This window comes from Capsicum annuum, chromosome 5 (genome assembly GCF_002878395.1).
Source record: "Capsicum annuum cultivar UCD-10X-F1 chromosome 5, UCD10Xv1.1, whole genome shotgun sequence".
NCBI classification, from domain to species: domain Eukaryota; kingdom Viridiplantae; phylum Streptophyta; class Magnoliopsida; order Solanales; family Solanaceae; genus Capsicum; species Capsicum annuum.
The window spans coordinates 218,692,864-218,713,318 of record NC_061115.1 but is presented as its reverse complement, the minus strand read 5'-3'; the positions used below and the strand labels follow the sequence as shown (position 1 = coordinate 218,713,318).

General features: G+C 35.4%; 3 protein-coding genes across 4 annotated transcripts; 2 read left to right on the top strand and 1 right to left on the bottom strand.

Annotated features, from left to right (window-relative positions):
• The first annotated feature begins 2,101 nt into the window (after positions 1-2,101).
• On the top strand, positions 2,102-2,788 carry LOC107872198 (dirigent protein 25-like). Its single transcript, XM_016718967.2, has one exon. The coding sequence runs from the start codon at positions 2,102-2,104 to the stop codon at positions 2,786-2,788; it is 687 nt and encodes a 228-aa protein (XP_016574453.2).
• Positions 2,789-2,854: 66 nt separating this feature from the next.
• Positions 2,855-5,211, top strand: LOC107871331 (dirigent protein 24). The gene has a single exon (XM_016718236.2). The coding sequence runs from the start codon at positions 3,920-3,922 to the stop codon at positions 5,090-5,092; it is 1,173 nt and encodes a 390-aa protein (XP_016573722.1). The 5' UTR covers positions 2,855-3,919; the 3' UTR covers positions 5,093-5,211.
• A 459-nt stretch (positions 5,212-5,670) lies between these two features.
• On the bottom strand, positions 5,671-10,578 carry LOC107871330. 2 transcript variants are annotated; one of them, XM_016718235.2, is made up of 3 exons: positions 9,891-10,578; positions 6,635-7,922; positions 5,671-6,555 (listed from the first exon to the last, which is right to left on the bottom strand). In XM_016718235.2, the coding sequence occupies exons 2-3, from the start codon at positions 7,875-7,877 to the stop codon at positions 5,921-5,923; spliced, it is 1,878 nt and encodes a 625-aa protein (XP_016573721.1). In that variant the 5' UTR covers positions 7,878-7,922; positions 9,891-10,578; the 3' UTR covers positions 5,671-5,920. The 2 variants fall into 2 exon arrangements, with proteins under 2 accessions (XP_016573721.1, XP_047268768.1); XM_047412812.1 differs by having other exon boundaries at positions 10,150-10,295.
• Positions 10,579-20,455: the final 9,877 nt, after the last annotated feature.

The window sequence follows — 20,455 nt, the reverse complement described above, 5'->3', positions numbered from 1 at the left end:
AATTCAAAAGTTTCTTTATTTTTTAAGTTCTGTACCAAGTAAAAATCAAACCAATTAAAACGAAGGTATAATATTTTTTTGAGTAAATACATAATTACCTCTTGATATTGATCGAGATTTTTAAAAAAGACACCTAAACTTTAAATTTGACCTATTACCCCATGATTCTTATTTAATTCGTTTTAAATACACTGTTTTTCGCTGAATCTCAGTCACAACAAAGAGAGCGAACACACGCATCAATCAGGTGCTGTCATGTGCTAAATATATTTAATTTTGTATTTATTTTTTTAATAAATCTTTCCTTTTTATTTAATTTATCACCCACCCCACCCCCACTTCCCCCAACTCCCCTCCACCCCCACCTTCCGTTCAACACCCCCACCCTGTCAGCATCTCCCCCTAACCCCTCCACTTCGTCAAAATCTCTCTTCTTGTCCATTTTTTCTTTTTCAAATCAATTCAAAAAATTGTTTTATGATTGAATTGAGTTTCAAGGATAGTTAAATGATTGAATTGAATTTTAAAGATAGTTAAATGAGCTTTAATGGAGCTTTAATGTTTAAAGATATTTTTTTTTTAAAAAAAAAAGTTTCAATGGAGCTTTAATGGTGTTGAAGAAGATATTATGTTCAGCTTTGATGGAGTTTTAATGATATTTTTTTTTAAAAAAAAAAACTTCAATGAAACTTTAATGATGTTGAAGGTGTTGAAGAAGAAAGAGTGGGTTCGGGGGAGAGAGGGGAATACTAGGTAATTTAAATAAATAAATAAATATTATTTTTTTCCCTTTTAGAAAAAAGAATATAAATTATATATTAATTATTTACATGTGACAACTTTTTATTGGTCAAAAAAGTCAAGTTTGAGCCCTTTCATGCGCCAGTGGCGCGTGTATACACGCAAAGGTCCAAAATGGTGTATTTGAAACGGAATAAAGAAGAATCGTGGGGTAATAGATCGAAGTTAAAGTTTAAGTATCTTTTTGAAAATTTCGGACAACATCAGGGGTAATTATGTATTTACTGTATTTTTGTTTGTGCATACTTTCTTGATTGGTCATCAACTAACATAACTACTCCCTCCGTTCATTATTATTTGTCATTTATTTTTAAAATAAAATTTTATTTTTACGTGTTATTTTTAACATATCAAAAAAGGACAATTATTTTTTTTCCGTGTTTACCCTTATAGCATTAATTATTTATTCTCCGAATCACTTTTCAAGACTTAATTTTATGCATCAATTAATAACGATAGAGTGGTAAAATAACCATATCAATCATTGCAATGGCTGAATCAAAAATTTGACGAAGAGTGCAAATTTTCTCCTTAGTTGCGTTAAGAATGTATAAAATTAAATATACACTCATAATAACAAATATTTAGCCTATATACACAACATAATTTTCCGACGAAGGACGTGCATCTGATCACCCTTTGATATAGGTGGCTCCGCCCATGAATCGTCATTTTTTTAATAGGCGTGTCAAGTTCAAATATGACAAAGTAAAAATGAACACTGGATTCAGTTAGCGAAAGTTCCTCCAACTCAATCAATATCAACAAAATGTCGGGACCGCTTAAGCTTGGTTTATTTTGTCATAAAAGAAAGTTGGTTTCGCGGGTTCATTGTTTAGTACAGCTCTGATGTTGGTAAGGCCGGAACCATGGTTGTCCGTTTCCGATTTACCGGCCGATAAGATCTCTGAGATTGACCAGCCAACTGGGTTGATTTGGCTATTCTTTTCTATTGAAAAAGAGTCAGATGTCTGCACGAGTCACCTTTTTCTAGGTTCCGCTGGACGACACGACAATGTCGTTCAAATATATATAGGCCGCCCGTACTTGTGATGGTTCCCAAGGATCCAATATGACCACTTAGCTCTACGTTGCCACGATATTAGGACAATGTTGGACAAGTTATCAAGTCAACATAGCATGAACCCCCCCCAAATCCCCACCCCCACCCCACCCCCACCCCACCCAAAAAGTTAACTACTACATTAATACATCAACTACTCCACTTTTTTGAGAAAAAATATATTATAGAATTCCCCTTTTTAACTTGGTTCACAAAGTCTTCAACAAAACAATCAAGATGTTAAAGCTAAAGTCTCCTTCCAAACTAGTCATTTCTTGGTTCTTGTTCTTCTTCTTGACATTGATCAATCAATCATTTTCAGCTAGAACTCTGAACAACAACCCGTCCTCGACGAACCGTCATCATAATCATGCGCGTCATGAGATGTCGTTTTACATGTTCGATGTTCTTAGCCATAAAAATCCTTCATCAAGACCTGCATCGACGAGAGTAAACAGTCATCATCAAGGGTATTTCCCTCCGGTAGGAGGCATTCCGTTGACTAACACAAATCCAAGTGTCGGAATGAGCGGAATGATCAGCATGACATTCCCGGCTATAACCACACTTGAAGAACTACAGCTAACGACAGTGACAGCAATCGATGAGGACATATATGAAGGTTCCATTTACGGTTCATCTTTGATGGGAAAAGCAAAAGGAGTATATGTAGACAGTTCAGAAGACGGTAGCAGTCACATGATGGCGATGACTGCTAGTTTTCTTGGTAACGAGTACGAGGATAGTCTAAGGCTTTTCGGAGTACATAGGGGCGATGTTTTTGAATCACATATAGCAGTTATTGGTGGTACCGGAAAGTATCACGATGCAAACGGCTACGCTACTGTCAAGATTATCAATGTAATATCTAATAAAAGTGAAGGACCATACAAGATTCTTTCATTCAATGTTTATCTTGGTTAAATTATTCAACATATATTGAAGGATTACAATTTTTCCTATCACTTTTATCTTGCATACTACTTTTTTTTTTTTTTCGGAACTTTTGGTTCGTTTCGTTCGTTTCGATACAAAGGGAGATGTTACATAAACAGCACAGATCTTCAGTAGGGACACATAATATTGTTAAATCGACTGACTAAATTCATAACGTTAACAGTTAACAGATGTTACCAGTTAAGGAGCACAGAATAAGCTGCAAAGACGTTGAAAAAAAGAAAATCAAATAATGTTGGAAGACGAATAGATTATACATATTTTGAGGATTCTTGAAGATGTACGCTAAGTATCGGGTACAGGAAACCTATGGAGAATTCCGGAGTTTAGGAACTCATTTTTTCCGGAATTGTGCGATAACACGGAATTTTTCTGCCTTCAACGAGATTTACTGCAATTTCTATATTTTATCATCTATGAGGAAACTTAAGTTGGACTCGGCCGCTAGAATTACTCCCTCCGTTTCAATTTGTTTGTCTGGTTTGACTTGACACGGAATTTAACAAAATAAAAAAGACTTTTGAATCATGTCGTCACAAACGAAATATATGTAGAATGTACCAAAATGTCCGTTAATCTTATGGTCTTAAACATGTCATGCGGAAAGTTAGAATTAAAGAGTTGTCAAAAAAGGAAAGAGACGTTCTTTTTGGAACGGACTAAAAAGGAAAGTAAGACAAACACATTGAAATGGAGGAAGTATGTTTTTTCCTAAAGCTCGGAAATACAGGAAGAACGAGACTATGGCAACTCCAACTGTAGATGTTGAAAAGATGGAAGTTTCTGTGAAGTCCCTAGTATATGAACATCGATACGATTTACTCCTAAAAATATTTGGTAACATAACTGTCTAGATAAAATCAGAAAAAAGTTTTCGGAGTGGTTCAACCGAACCTAATGTCCATTTTGGATTTGGTATTCTGCAAAGGGTATCTTATTAGTCCTTACCAAAACCACCTTAGCAACTCCACTTATTATTAGGATGTAACAAAACTATATATAACCATTGAGACACCAGTCTTTCATCATCAATTGAGAATCGACTCTACTTCATTTGTTTCTTCTAATATCTTATCGTAGCACTGTTTTCAAGAAAAGATGGCGAAAGTTAACAAACTCACCTCTAAAACAATCCGAGCCATGTTCTGCATTTTGCTGCTAGTCCTTGCCTTTGGCTGTGCCAGTTCAGCAAGAATCCTTGATGAAGTGAGCCAAGTGGCCGATGCGTCACCGGAAACAGATGAACCTGTTGTGGCTCCTGTGGTTGCCCCGGTTACTGTCACCGCTCCTGATTCTGACGTGGCGCCAGTAGCAGATCCTTCCATTCCCGCGGACACGGTGGCTCCTCCAGCAGATTTACCAGCTGAACCTGAACCAGATTCAACGCCTGTCATTGCCCCGGCTGTGTCAGTTGCTCCTCCTGCTGACTTACCTGATACTGGGGCAGCCCCCGTCGCTGATCCAGCACCAGTAACTACCCCTATTACCAAAACACCGGGAGTGGCTACTGCAGCCCCGGGTGGGGCTGCAGCAGCTGCTAGCTCAGGTGCCACAGTAGCAAGTCCCATCCTTGAGCACCCCACGTTCTCCTTTTTCATGCATGACATCCTTGGCGGTACACATCCTTCGGGAAGAGTGGTCACTGGAATCGTAGCTACTTCCGATGCCAACAATCTGCCTTTCTCCAAGCTCAACAATCAAATCTTTCCAATCAATGGTGGAGTTTCTTTGAACAACATTAACAACTTCGTCAACAACAACAACTATCCATTTCTTGCAGGCCTTAACGGTCAGCAACAAGCTAACACTATCCTGCAAAACAGCGGAAACAACAATATAGTTAACGGTGATGACAACCAACCTTTTGTAACAGCCGGACAGCTTCCTGCTGGCTTATCGCTTCAGCAGCTCATGTTTGGCTCTATTACTGTCGTTGATAATGAAATCACCGAGGGACACGAACTGGGATCAGCTGTTCTCGGCAGGGCACAAGGATTTTACCTGACAAGCTCTTCTGATGGCACCAGCCACACTTTAGCCTTGACAACACTTTTCCATGGAGAACACAATCACGAAATTGATGACACTATTAGTTTCTTCGGAGTTCACCGGACAGCCACACCAATTTCTCACATTGCCATCATTGGAGGGACTGGCAAGTATGAGAACGTTAAAGGATTTGCCACCATCGAAACTCTTCCTCATGTCGACCAACATACAACTGATGGACTGGAGACAATTACACACTTTACCGTCTACATCACCCCTTAAACAGCACGCCCTCTAGATATTAATTCAACATGTTTTCTATATTTCTGAATCTTTATATTTCCTACTTCGACGCATGTAATTGAATGGTTAAATGTGTGTTTGTTATGTTACGATCTATATCAGATATCTTTTTACTAAGTACAAAAAGGTGTATCCAACTTGAAGTTTCATTTTGCCATCACACATCATGAAACACCAATTGCGTATGCAAAGATTTCTAAATTACAGGAAAGAACTTCCAAAATCTTATACTCAAAATGAAATATAAAGGCTCGGTACCTGAACTAAAATTCAACATTTCAGATTCAACGACGCCATTGAATGCACCAACAACAACGCATACACAGTGTAATCCCATAAGTTGGGTAGTGGGGTCTGAGAGGGTTGAGTATACGCAGACCTTACACTACCTCGGGGGGTAGAGAGGCTGTTTCCGACGGACTAGTCACAAGGGCAAAATGGCTTGTAGCATTACTTCTGGATGTTACATGCCTAAAAGTATTATATAAAGATGCATGCACTTAAATAGCAAATAGAAAGCAAGAATTTATAGCACAAACTCTAGCTCACGATGGCTTCTTTTCAAACTCTGGCTCTCTGACTTCAAAAATATATCAATAGTATTGATATTTGGTTGTTTACACCAAACCTTTCTACATGTATCTATTCTACAAAAAGAAAATGATCCTTAAAGAATTGCACACCGTGTTTGAAAGAATATAAGGACAAATAGTGTCATGCTATACTTTCATCTATATCTATTCCAAGTAACATGAAGGGAGAAAGAGTAGTAAAACTTAGCGGCCGAAAATCCCACTTTATACGCTCTCAATGCAAAGCTAATTCTGCAGCTAGCTCATCGAACAAATATTCCTCTATTTCTCTGCATATGCTACCTATTTCTTCCTCGACCTGCAACCATCTGGTTTCATTTCCAATTGCCTTCCCAGACAAGTCCTTGTGCACTAAATTTTCGTGACTAACCAGCATCCTCCACAACTCTTCTTCGATATCACTTCTCCTCATTACAGAACTGCACCTTCTCTTTAAAGATTTTTCCATGATGTGGATCTCCCGAAATGAGTGCAAAATCTCACTTAGCCCAAAGTTTATGTGGTCAAACAGAAGTTTCCTCTCCAATTTTAGCCAATATAGTTGTTTCCCGTATTTCTTCTCCAACGTTTCAAACACTGAGGGATTCACAGGAGATTCTAAAGAATGCCATGTCTCAAAACACATTCCTAGGTTCATGCCGTGCAAACTGGCCGCATCTAAAACATCAACCAGGTAAGAGAAGTCCCTGCCGTCTGCAGTTTTGAAGTTTTTCAATATGATTTCACTACCTTGAAGGCGAACCGGAGATCTTCCTTCGGATTCTCCATCACTTGAGACATCCATTTCAGATCCTTCCGAATATGTTTCATCGGAATTGGTCTCAAGATACTGAAGTTGCCGCGCTACACCTACAAGTTCAGAAGCGTAAAAGTGAGATTGGACGAAAGATGTTGAAAAAATAGTTAACAAAAGTTTGTGTTTACTTACTACATAAGCCGTCGAATGCCGAGATACAATGTTTCTCTTCCTGGAAAGGTAGCTCCAAAACTGAATTTGGACTATGCTGATAGGTTTCCTTCGAGTTCACGTCTCTATATTCCACATTAGCCTTCTGCTTTTGGTTCATACACATGGAATGTTTCTCCGTAACAGCTACTTTCTGCCTCAGATGCCAGCCATATTGAGAAGTTTTATGGCCGATTATACCTTCAGGACTTCCAGAGGCTATCCTAGAACCAGCAGAATGGTTTGGAATTGGCGGTTTCTTGATGTACTCGTCCTCCTTCCAACCATCCTTGCTACTGATGCCAAGAGGATTGCATGAGCCGGAGATCTTAGTGTCCACACTGAATGAACTGCAAAAATTATGTGCATCACGCTTGGAGTCCGGAAATTGAGGCCTCATTTCTAAGTCATCTGAAACAAGCACTTCTCCAAGACGCTGGCTTCTACAAGTTGTTTCGATGTCTTGGAGATCATTACTCTTCGGTCTTACAATGTTTTGCTTCTTGGATTCTTTGGAAAAAGACTTCTTCGAAAAGGAATTTAAAGTATCATCTTTTCTTTGTGTACTAAATAATTTTGACGAAAGCGGGTTTAGAACCTCGACCTTCAGAATAGCGTCACTGAGGCTTTCTGCTCTTGATGTGAGTTTTGAGTTGTAATCTTTGGTGTTACGATACTTTCCAGAGCTAGGTTTGACTACAATAATTCTTGTCGATGGATGAGGCATGTCTATGTTTGGATCAAACTGAACGTTTACTTTCTTCGACTGATGAAGAGAACGTTCTCCAGCATCATCTTTAGGGGTACCGCTCTCAAGCGTCTGAAGAGATCTCGATGTATTCTCTTCAGCGGTAGTCCTAGCAGACATCTTGCCTATTGGCTTACCGACAGCTGAGTGAACCGTACGCAAATGCTTGGTTGAAAGTAAACTTTGTGAGGTACCTTCGGAATCCTTTATTGAAGTAAAACTCGAATTAGTATATTTCTGCATCTTCAACTTGGCTGCCGATACATCTTTAACTACTCGATGCTTCTGAGTTTTCAGTCCACGGGAGAGGCCGACAGAGAATGAACTCTTCTCTCGCAAACCTATAGAAGCCGTTTTCTGGAGATAGTTCTCGGAGAGTATTCTCCTTCTCTTAACAGGAAGGTGTTTCTGAGGTGGTAGCTCGTCAAGGCCCATCAGCCTTGCTATAACACTTACTGTCTGCTGCTTCTTTTCCATTTGTTTCAACGACTCTTCAACTAGTCTCGTTGACTAAACCACGCACTGTGCAGAAATGACGAGAATTGTGTTAGTTTTCCAGATTAACAACTATGTCTACAGGAGCAAAATAGATGCAAATCGCGATTTTTCGAGAAAATAACAGACGTACAATCCATATCCTGTACTTAACCAAACAAGTACTAATTTGATGCTTATAATCCAACGCTGACTCTAACAACGCTTTAAAGGATTTACTAAATACTAAAATTGTACACCAACTATAAAGACATTGCGACACACTAACACTTCATCGACAACATTTGAAACTTAAACGAAAAAAGTGCAAAACTATCTTTCACACTATGTTAAACAGAACCAATCGTTTCACAACAAAAGGCGATACAGACAGCCAAATTCATATCAGTACGATAGCCAAGAAAAGAAGAACCCGAAAGCGTTAGATTGTGGATCTTGATTTACGGAAAATGAGAAAAGAAATGAAAAACGTATACCTTCAAGCATCACAATTCACAAGTGTAAATGAAGTAACAGACACATAGTCAAAAGCATGCAGCAGACCATAGTTATTAAACGTCATCATTATCAATAAAGTATAAATCCCAATACTGACAAAGAGTCCAACCTGGAGCCATCATAAAAAAACAGCAAATCGGTATCATTGGCCACAACACAAAAGTCAACTCAAAACCCAACAGAATCATTCCCTAGTATCACTCTCAATCAAATACGCCAGAATTCCGAACTAGGTGAGATCGATTATACGAATTTTCTGCATATACAGAAGACTCAAATTCAACTATGCCTCAATCTTGTGTACGTATATAGTCCTACCACAATTAAAAAAGAAAAGGATAGCTCGATGCACTAAGCATCCCGTATCCACCCAAGATCCAGGGAAGGGCCGCAGCCTTAAGGGGTGTGATGTACACAGTTTATCCACGACTCGAACCTCTGACCTATAAGTCGCAAAGAGGCGACTATCTCCGTTTATTTGAAATTAAGACTAACTATGATTTGCAAAGCTATCCACGACTCGAACCCCTAACCTATAAGCCACAGAGAAGCGACTATCTCCGTTTCTTTGAACTTAAAGACTAACTATGATTTGCAAAGATCACATAGATGGCTCAAGATTACTATACAACAACAACTATACCTCAGTTTCAAATGAGTTTTAGTCAGCTATATGAATCCCCACAACTATGCGTCAATCCCAAACAAGTTTGAGTTGGCTATATGAATCCCGACTTTTTCATTTAAGCTCATTACATATTATCATCAATCCTCACAATTACCATACAACGACAACAACATACCCAGTGTATTCCCACAAAGTGGGGTCTAAGGGTAAAGTGTACGCAGTCCATACCACTACCTCAAATGAAGTAGAGCGGTTGTTTCCGATAGACCCTCGGCTCAGGACAGATAACAGTATAACCAGCACAGGCCTAGCTCACAATTACCATAACTAACAAAAATCCAAGCCAATTCTTTTCACACAATTACTACTTCTTAAGACTCACAACACATAACATCATCAACAACAACGACAACATACCCAGTGTATTCTCACATAATGGAGTCTGGGGAGGGTAATATTTACGCAGACCATACTACTACCATACTACTACCTCAGATAAAGTAGATAAAGTAGAGAGACTGTTTTCGATAGACCTCGGCTTAGTACAGATAACAACAGTATAACAAACATCAAACACAAAAACACACAACAAAAAGTGATGACAAACTGCTAGCTAATACAGAAAACACGTAACATAGTGACAAAAACCCAAAAAACTTCATGAATCTTGAAAAATCCAAGAATATGTAAACTAAAGATTCAACCTTTAACTAGCAAAAATCCAAGCAAATTCATCTCACACAATTACTTACAACAACTTAAGACCCACAACACAAAAGATAATCAAAAATACAAAAAAAAAAAAAAGATATTAAGAATCATGAAAATTCAATAATATCAAAAAACCATAAACTAACTAAAGATTCTACCTTTATTGAATATAGTCTTCTCCTCCTTGTATACTCCAACAAAATTGATACAATCAATATAACAACAGTAATCAAATATTTTATTCCATAATATTTTTTTTATAAAGTAATGATAACTAAAATTGATTAAAATTAAAAATTCAAAGAAAAAGAAAACTGTCAAGAAAATATAACAACCAACAACAAAACAGTTTAAAATCTATATAAAAAAAAAAAAGTAATAATCATAATTCGATAATCAAAACACAATAAACCCCACCTCCAAAAAATTTGGGAAAAATAAAAAAGGATCAAATTCCAAGAAACTTCATATGCAAAAAAAAATAAAAATAGACCTTGTGGGGATTTGTGTGTAAAAGTATTGATGATATTTAGCTGAAAATAGGTATATAATTGGAGTGATGAAGAAGAACAGCTGGAAATTAATTTAAAACTATTATAGGAAACTGCTAAATTATTTTATTACTATAAATAAATAGTATCCGTCATATTTTACGTGGCACCTTTTTATTTAAATTATTTCTAAAAATATCATATTTACTATAATTATAAATAATTTAAGTTTAGAATTCTTTTTCCACTCAAAATATATCAAATTAAAATAATATCATATAAAATAAAACGGAGTAAACAAATAGTATATTTAGTATTAGGATTTTGGCGGGTCAAAATTTGGTGTCAGTGCGCCGCCGCCATTACGATGGAGGTCGGCAACAATAATAGCCCTAAAAATATTTGATTTGGTGAAATGTCTAATCATTGGATATATATTTTTGTTTTTTTAGTACAATGTAAAAAGACACTGACAGAATAATATAGGAAAGTACCTGGAGTTTTGTTGCAGAAAAAAAGTACAGTGTGTAAGTATTTATTACTACTTTTATTTCACTTTTAATTGTCATTGTTTATTTTTTAAAATTAAATTTTATTTATTTTAATTAGTATTTTAAGATTATATTTTGCTTTATAATATAAGAAAGATTGAAACTTGTATATTCTTTCTATTTTATTTTATGTAACTATAGACACGTAAAATTTATTGGGTCAAATTCATATAAAATTTAGATTTGATCATATTTTATTGGGTCTAAAATTAGTTTGACCTATAAACCCGTTTTATTCTTCATCAAGGTCTATCTCACCTTGAAGCCCGAACTCATGTTACGTGTCAAATGACGTGGCATCCCAGTCAAATTAAAGACCAATGAGGCAAGGCCACAAGATCAAATGAGGTGGCAATCCAAGTCAAATTCAAGAGCCAATGAAATATCGTCAAGTGTCCCAAATAACATGTTTTTGGCCAATCACAAGCAACCTTGTCACATAGCATTTGTGATAAACTTGAAAATTGAATGAACCAATCAGAATGAGGCAAAAGAGGTTATTTATACTTGGACTGTCTTCCCCCTACAACTATAAATCGGAGGGTTACACAATTTTCTGAGGACATTCTGCAAGCATTGGAGGAAGCTTCTGCATTGACTACACAGCTCTTCAACGAATCGACTAACGGAGTTCTGCCCGGAGGTCAACTCGACAAGACGAAGTGCTGTCAAACAATTCCTGGAGATCCAAATGCATTTCTAGGAGGCTTAAATCATCCTATGTTCGAGAAACATGCTACAAAAGGCCCTCGAATCACGAAAAAGCTTAGGACAGAAGAATCGAGAGAGTAACGAAATTGTACTCGCAAAATTACTTTAAATAAAATTATTCTTTTTGTTTATTTTATTTTTGCTTGCAGTTAATTTTCACCAAACGAAAATTTGTTGCGAACAAATTTTGGCACGCCCAGTGGGACCAGTTCTGCTCTCCATCTCTTCTTCCTGCAAATCAAATTCAACTACTGCTATGGATGTCAAAAATACGAAAGATGTCTTATGCAAGAACTTTGCTACTGCCACATCTGATGAGCTCAGCCTTGTTGGTCCTCTCACTCGGTGCAAATTTAAGACCTCTGGTTGGGATGGATCTGAATACTTCACTTATTTGGAGAAGGCAAAAAAGAGCAAATCTCATATGACGGTTGAAGTTGCAACCTCTGGGGGCAATTTGACATCCTTGCTATGTGATGAATCCTCTCAAACTGGTGTTAATTTTAGTGAATCTGAAGATTCGACTGATTCACCAACTTCAACAAAGGTCAACGCCTTGATGGCCGACGCAACTGATATGGATGAGAAGTTAGCAATAATAGAACAAACCATTGAAGTTCATCACTCAACTGATGAACAAGTTGGAGTCCTTTGCCTGGAAAATTGAGCCACGACCCTGCTTATCCACTCGGCTTTACTCTGCAAAATAAGGATGCCGATGAGTTATCTAGCAAGACTAAATCTCAAAAAGCGAAGAAGTCTACTTCGGTTGCTACTCTAACAGTTCAATAACTGCAAGATATGATTGCAAATACCATCAAGGCACAATATGACGGTCTATCACAAAGTTTCATAGGATACTCAAAGCCGTATTCTAAGCAAATCGAGGGTTTACCGATGCCAATTGGATATCAACCACCAAAGTTTCAACAATTTGATAGAAAGAGAAATCCAAGGCAGCACATCGCTCATTTCGTTAAGACTTGTAGCAGTGCTGGTACACATGGTGATTTTCTTGTCAAGCAATTTGTTCGTTCTTTGAAAGGCAACGCTTTTGATTGGTACACGGACTTGGAGTCTGAATCAATTGATTGTTAGGAGCAACTAAAAAGTCAGTTCCTAAATCGTTTCTACAGCATCCGTCGTACGGTCAGCATAATGGAGTTGACAAACATAAGACAAAGTAAAGATGAGCCTGTAGTGTACTACATAATGCGTTGGTGAACATTGAGCTTTGATTGCAAGGATCAACTTTTTGAAACTTTCGCGGTTGAAGTTTGCATTCAAGGAATGCATTAGGGCCTTGTGTATATCCTTTAAGAAATTAAGCCTTGAACTTTTGAAGAATCAGCTACGTGCGCTCATGACATGGAGTTAAACATTGCAAGTTATAGAATGGCGTCACCTATTTTTAATCCTAAAAAAAAAGTCACGAAATTCAACGACTCGTCAGAGGACCAAATTGGGGAATCTATAGTGACGACTGTGAGTTCTAAGAAGGCCTACACAAGACAAAAACTGAAAGAGGAAGCTCCAAAGCAACAAATGCAAGAAGTGGAAAATCAACCAATTTTGAAAGAGTTACAAGCAAGGGTATATCCTTTTTCCAACTCTGATGTTCCTGAAATTCTAGACGAGTTGCTAGCCAAAAAAGTCATTGAACTCCCTAAGTCAAAGCGACCCAAAGAATCAAATAAAGTCGACGATCCTAAATACTGCAAATTTCACCTCATTGTTGGTCATCACACCACAAAATGCTTCATCCTGAAGGAAAATATCATGACATTAATGCAAGAGGGAAAGATCATCATCGATGATGGCGATACAGTTGATGCAAACCATGTTAGCGCCGAACTGACCATAAAAAAGATTTAATTTCAAAAGTTTTACAACCCATGCGCTCTGTGGCATCATCAAAAGGTGAGAGAATCATCATGCTACAATTTGGAAGCCTTGACCCGATTGGGGTTTCAGCCTTGAAGAAAACAACAAGCAAATGCATGCAAAACGACTTCTCCAATAGCAAGAAGGGTGGTACTTGGACATTGATCGCATGCAAAAAAAAAAGTGTCAAAGGGCTTCTAAACTCCAGCTTTCAAAAGACGACCCAAGATCAAATGCATATCTGCTTCCACCGATGGGGGCAGTAAATATCAAATTGAAGTCCAATAATACTTCATTACAAAGGGTTGGGAGGAAAGTTACATTACAAGAATTTTTCCCCAAGATGTTCCTCGATGCACGAGCCTAAACTGCAAGTCAAGATGCTCCTTGATGGACGAGCCTAAACTGCAAGTCAAAACGCTCCTTAAGGCACGAGCATAAACTGCATGATGCTCCTCGATGCACGAGCCTAAACTGCAAGTCAAAATAATCCTCGATGCACGAGCTTAAACTGCAAGTAAAAATGCTCCTTAATGCACCAGCCTAAACTGCAAGTCAAGATGCTCCTCGATGCACGAGCCTAAACTTTAAGTCACAAATACTCCTCGATGCACGAGCCTAAACTGCAAGTCAAGCTGTTCCTCGATGCACGAGCTTAAATTGCAAGTCAAAATGCTCTTCGATACACGAGCCTAAACTGCAAGTCAAGTCGCTCCTTGATGCACAAACCTAAACTGCAAACCAAACTACTCATTGATGCACGATCTTAAATTCCAAGTCAAATCACTCCTGACCCGCATGAGTCTAAACTGTGAAAGGCTCTACAAAAAAACCCCAGTAAAAGAGCAAAATAAAGAAAAATATGAAGATTGAATGCATATTTGGAATCCTTTGAAGATGTCATCTTTAAAGCAAAAGGACTCTTCATTATCTCCAAGCAATGAAGTCTTCTCGACAAGTAAAAAAACTTGTGGTACTTCATCAAAATGATGGGCCAAAAAAGGCCAAGCCCACACCATTACTCTGTGGGCCGCGGGCCTCACAGGTCAATCCACTTTTAAAAAAATAATATTTTATAATTTAATTTTACAATGTTAATAGACATAAATATTATCGGACAATATTAGCTAGTGTTAATACTTGTTAATCAAGTCTCCAACACCCCTCCAAAATATTCCTAATAGCGAAATTAAATAACTTTTGACATGATATCCTTCGAACTAAATAAAAATATCAATAAGCAATCTAAATAGTTGCATGTATTTGACTTACGGATAGGCCCACGGGCTAGCCCGGCCCACATTGCTCAAGCCCCACGGACCACGGGCTTATCTAGGCCAAGCTAAAAAGTTCTGTCCTTAAATAGGCTGCAAAAACTGAAGCTCAACTCCATCAAATTACAGATTGGATCAGGTCGGCCCAACGGGCCTGACCTATATTAACGGCTCTAACTTTGACCGTGAGTTTCACACGTTATATTTAAGTATATCTGAAAAATATAACATGACTATATATATATATATATAATGATAACGTGTAAGAAGTGGAAATTATGATATGAAATTAAAATCTAAGATCGTCATTATGAAAATGACTTTGAGATGATATATTTTTTCCTCTTTTTGATAGAATTGTTAAGCAAACATCATAAACAAATTTCTTTATTTGAATATTCTTCTAGACAATAACTGTTTTAAACAATAATCGCGAATTCAGAATTAAGAAATCGTGGATGTTCGAAAGATTCAAACATGTATACTGTCACTCAAGGTTTTAAAATTCCACCTAAATCATATATCAAACTTTGCACTTCTTTTTTATAATTATACCTAATTTGCATTGAATTTAACGAGTACTGAACACCAAAAGATTGACTATAAGTCCGCCCCTGTATTTAAGGTTTTACGCGATAAAGTAGGTTATTATTATTATTATTATTATTATTTTTGGACATATAGTTTTGACGGACTTCGTATGATAAATTTTTAATTTTATATAATTTATCACTATACGTAATCAGATAATCAAAGTCATAAGATACTAATACATTCCAATTACCGTCATTAATAAATTTAATAACGTTTGATGTGTAAAATATTACCTAATTAAAGATAAAGTAATTAAGAACTTAAATATTATAGAGAATAATAAGTCAAGATTATAACAAATACAAATCTTGAACGTTATTATTTTTTATCTTACCAAAAAAAAATTTGAACTTGAATGAGGGATTAAAATCGGGCTTATAATAATATTGACGAAAAAAATACTAAAAGGTATAAAAGGTAAAGTTGTTGTCATGTGACCACGAGGTCGTGGTTTCAAGCATTGGAAATAACATTTGGGAGAAATGCAAGTAAGGTTGCGTATAAGAGACCCTCTTTATTGGATTCTTCCTCGGACTGTGTGCATAGCGGGAGCTAAAGTGCATCAGGCTGTCCTTCTTTAGTGTATTCTCATAAAGTCGGGTTTGAAATGAATAGAGTATACACAACCCGTATTATTATCTCATAGATGAGGTAGAGAGGTTGTTTTCGATAATCTCCGAGTCAAGACAAAAAACCGTCTAGAAATAGACGTAATGTGAGAGTAAGAAAAAACAAGTACGTAGTACCAAAACAACAAATAATAACAAAAACAAAGCTACGACAAAATAATAGTACAATCGATCTACTACTCGAAACACAAATATCACCAAACTCCAAGAACAAGACACTACATGCAAGTGTAACCAGTGGCGGAGCCACCTTTCATCCAGAGGGGTTCGGATGAACCCCTTCGACGTAAAATTATACTATTTTTACATGATTAAAAATATTTTTTATGTTACATAGTAGATGTTGAACTCAGTGACGGAGCCAGGATATTCACTAAGGGAGGTCATAAGTGAACATACGAACTAACCGAAGGGAGTTCAACATCTAATATGCATATATAAAAATAATTTTAACCATGCATATATAACATAACTTTTCGCCGAAGGGGGTTCGGATGAACCCCCTCGGCAAAGGGTAGCTCCGCCCCTGGTTGAACCCCTTCGGCTGGTTCGAATCTGAACTTTCTCAATAAAAATCCTGACTCCGTTACTGAATATAATACTACGGCTACTAACACGGACCGGAAAACAAAGCACTCCTACCTAGCTATCAACATGGATATACTTCTTTCTTCTAATAACCGTTAACCCTAATTCGCGTCCTCCATACTTCCTATATATCTACGCCATGTACGTACTCGATCGATAAATTATAACAGTTTCATATTCTGTCTAATTACCTCGCTCCACCTATTACTAAAATTGCTAAAAATATTTAAATTTTGATATTTGATTCTTCCTATCTTGAAATTGCCAGCAAAATATTGTTTATAATTTTTTTTTTGTTTGTTTATTTAAGAAGAGAGAGAGAGAGAGGTGAATGGATTATATGAAAAAGCTCTTCAATATTCCCACTATAAAAAACAAAAAATTGTAACAGAATATATATTGGGTATTGTCATGTAAAAATAGGAAATTCTCACTATGAAAAGAAAATTATATTATATAACAAGAAGTAAATAGCGGTTCATCTACCACTACAACGGGAATAATATATCTAGTATAATCTCATAAAAAAAATATTTAAACAGGATGGTATATATACAGTCTTATTCCTTTTTTGTAAAGATAGAGAAATTTTTTCTGATAAATTCCAAATTCAAGCAAAATATATCAAAATCAACTATCGAAAAAAAAGACATGTTTAAAACAAACGAAGAAGAGAATAATAAAGACAACAAACAATACGATAATTGAACTAAACAACAAATAATAATAAAATTAAAGAATAGGATAGTAGGTATTAAGTAATAATAATAATAATAATAATAATAATAATAATAATAATAATAAAGAAAAAATCGCCACTAAGATTCGATTATCTATTAATCTTCTAAACTAATTCTCGACCTCTATATCAACTTAATTGCCTAAATTAGAAATAATCAATGAATATATAATAAGTGTAATTCATGCAGATAATATTATTATTATAAATAATCATCTATAATTTATGTAGACCTACATGAGAAAAGTAAATAATAAATTCAATCGATTCTTTGTATAAAGATTCAAAAAGAAAAACGAAAAGAACATATGGAATAATTATTTTCAAATCTTTTTCCTTTTCTTTAGCATCAACAAAATCAGTGCGATTGTCATGATAATGGCACTTTATATCACATCAACAATCATATCTTTAAAGTTCTAATATCAATAAAATATATATATATACATATATATATATACACGACATTTACTATAATTACAAATAATTAAACTTTAAAAGTTTTGTTCTATTCTCAATAGAATGCTATAAAAGTAATTTCAAAACTCTTTTATTTTTCTAAATACTAAATATAGAAAATTAAAATAATATCATATAAAATAAGACGAAGAAAATAAATAAATTATTTTAGTTGCATAAAAAAGTACAGTGTGTAAGTATTTATTACTGTCACATTTAATTGTTATTGTTTTATTTTAATTAATATTTTAAGATTATATTTTTTTTAGAGTAAAGTATTTATTATCTCTGGATTATGATCAAATTTACTTTGATATACTTTAATTTTATGTGAATTTTATTATTTTGTAAATTAAATTTTAATATATTTTTGTTAATTTTTTTAGCTGACATGACATTTTTAATATGAGCTCTATTTTTATGTAACAAATGTGTCAGGTCAGCATAAATGAGTGATAAATATATGTCAAAATTGAATTCAACAAGTAGTAGGACTCTTATGAAGTTGGAGTGCGTCGTAACAAATTTAATCATAATTCGGAGGGGAGGAGGGGTACTGATTTTTATTTTTTTTTCATATGGGGAGGATTGAAACTTATGTAAATAATTTTCGGCTATTTAAAATATTAAAAGTATATCTTAAAATATTGATCAGAGTTCATACAGTTTGATCTCGAGAAGTGAAACAGTGACAAGTAAAAGTGAACATAGAGAGTACTTGTTATTGTTGTGCTTTTTAAGGTCAAATTGCATTAATTTTGATGAATATTTTAATATGTATTTTTTCATCATATTAAGATAAGAAAAATTACAACTTATAGTCTTTTTGTATAGTTTTTGGATATCTAAATTTTACTTTTAAATGTTGTTTTAATTTAATATAATTTAGCTTTGAAAATTAGTTAAATTGATTCTCAAAAAATAAAGCATGACAATTATTTTAAAACGGGGGGAATGTTATAAAAGAAGAAAGAACAAAGAAGAAGAGTAGAGAGAATAGAAAGAGTAATTCTTATTTCTTCTCTTAAGGGATGAGAGATTATAAGATTGTAAATACAATGAACAAAATCCCTCTATTTATAGGGGAAATTTAATCCTAGTCTGAGTAAAAGACGGATGCTTCAAATCCTAATAGATATCAAAGTAGATCTTGATAGACATTCACTATAATATAAATACATTTATAACACTCCTCCTTAAATGTCTAATTGGTAGGTAATGTGCCTCGTTAAAACCTTACTAGAAAAAACCCAGTAGGAAAAGAATCTAGTGAAGGAAAAAGAGTACATATCTCTAATAATACGCATTTCGGCTGCCTCATTAAAAACCTTACAAGGAAAGCCCAATGGGACAAAACTTTGTAAGGAAAAAAGAGTACAACGCGTATTAACTTCTCCTAATGAGAACATCCTTGAACCTTTGCATCCCGATCTTGTGCATCATCTTCTTAAAAGTTGTAATTGGAGAAAACTTGGTGAATAAATCAGTCACATTGTCAGTTGAACGAATCTGTTGCACGTTAAATATCATCATTCTTTTGTAGCTCATGTATGTAGAAAAGCTTCGGCAAAATGTGTTTCGTTCTATCTCCATTTATGAATCTCCCTTAAGATGTGCTATGTATGTTGAATTATCTCTGTATAAAATTGTGGGTAGATTGTCATATTTCACACCACATTTTTCTCGAATGAGATGTATCATGGACCTCAACCATACACATTCTTGGCTTGCTTCATGAGTAGCTATTATCTCAGCATGATTCGATGAAGTGGATATGATAGAATGCTTTGTATATCTCCAAGATATGACAGTATCCCCACATGTGAACACATTGTATGTTTGAGACCGAGATTTATGCGGGTTAGATGAGTACCTAACATCAGCATGACCAGTAAGATCGGGACTGCAATATTTATAATAAAATAAACTCATGTATCTTATCCCATTTCGATGTCTCCTAGTAAGAGTAGAAATATACCTTGCTAACAAATTGAGCGAAAGGTTATATTGGGTTTTGTAATTTTTTACAAGATATATGAGTGCACCAATGGTACTAAGATATGGTACTTCATAACCAATCCAAATTGATATATTTCTCATTTCAGCAAATAATCTTATTACTTTTGAAAACTCTCCAACAGTTTCAATAATTTTCAAGCTATAAGCTTATACAATATAAGGATTATCAATAAGTTTCCCAGAAACTTTTATATTTTGAATCCTTAAAGAAGTTTTCATACAAATTTTGTCAAAGTGACAATATTCAACATTTTATGTGTGACATGCATCTTCAAGTGTCTGGACTGCAAATCAAATAAGTTTTCACTTACCAAGATGCATCCTTTCATGTCACTTGATAAATGTTTCTACGTCAGCATGCTTAAATTAACGTAGAATTAAGATCCTCGTAATCTTTCTCAATATTGCGTCAATATTGTGTCAAAGATATTGATGATATATCATTTAGTATCGGTTCACACTACGACATAACATTTTGAGATCTCATCACTTCATTATTTTCAGGTACATGAACCTCTCATAAGGTTTCATGAAGTGTTATGTCATAGACTCTTCAAGAGCTCATTGCCTTCTTATTATGATTATTTGCTCCTTATTTTTCAAGTACTATTTCATTTGGAACTGATTAGTCTATCACGCTTCACGCATGCATAAACTTTGTCCTTTAGGAACACAAAATAAGAGCACTTGCACTTAATATGAGATGCTGCATCTAGTGATAATTCCTAACATATTTCATAGCGCTTATAATCTCCCCCTCCCCCCCCCCCCTCCCCCATGTTAG

Coding starts and splice junctions, on each gene's coding strand:
- LOC107871330 (XM_016718235.2), bottom strand. CDS start 7,877: ATGGAAAAGAAGCAGCAGACAGTAAGTGTTATAGCAAGGCTGATGGGC. Junction 6,556..6,634: donor GGCATTCGACGGCTTATGTA/GTAAGTAAACAC, acceptor CTGAACTTGTAG/GTGTAGCGCGGCAACTTCAG.
- LOC107871331 (XM_016718236.2), top strand. CDS start 3,920: ATGGCGAAAGTTAACAAACTCACCTCTAAAACAATCCGAGCCATGTTC.
- LOC107872198 (XM_016718967.2), top strand. CDS start 2,102: ATGTTAAAGCTAAAGTCTCCTTCCAAACTAGTCATTTCTTGGTTCTTG.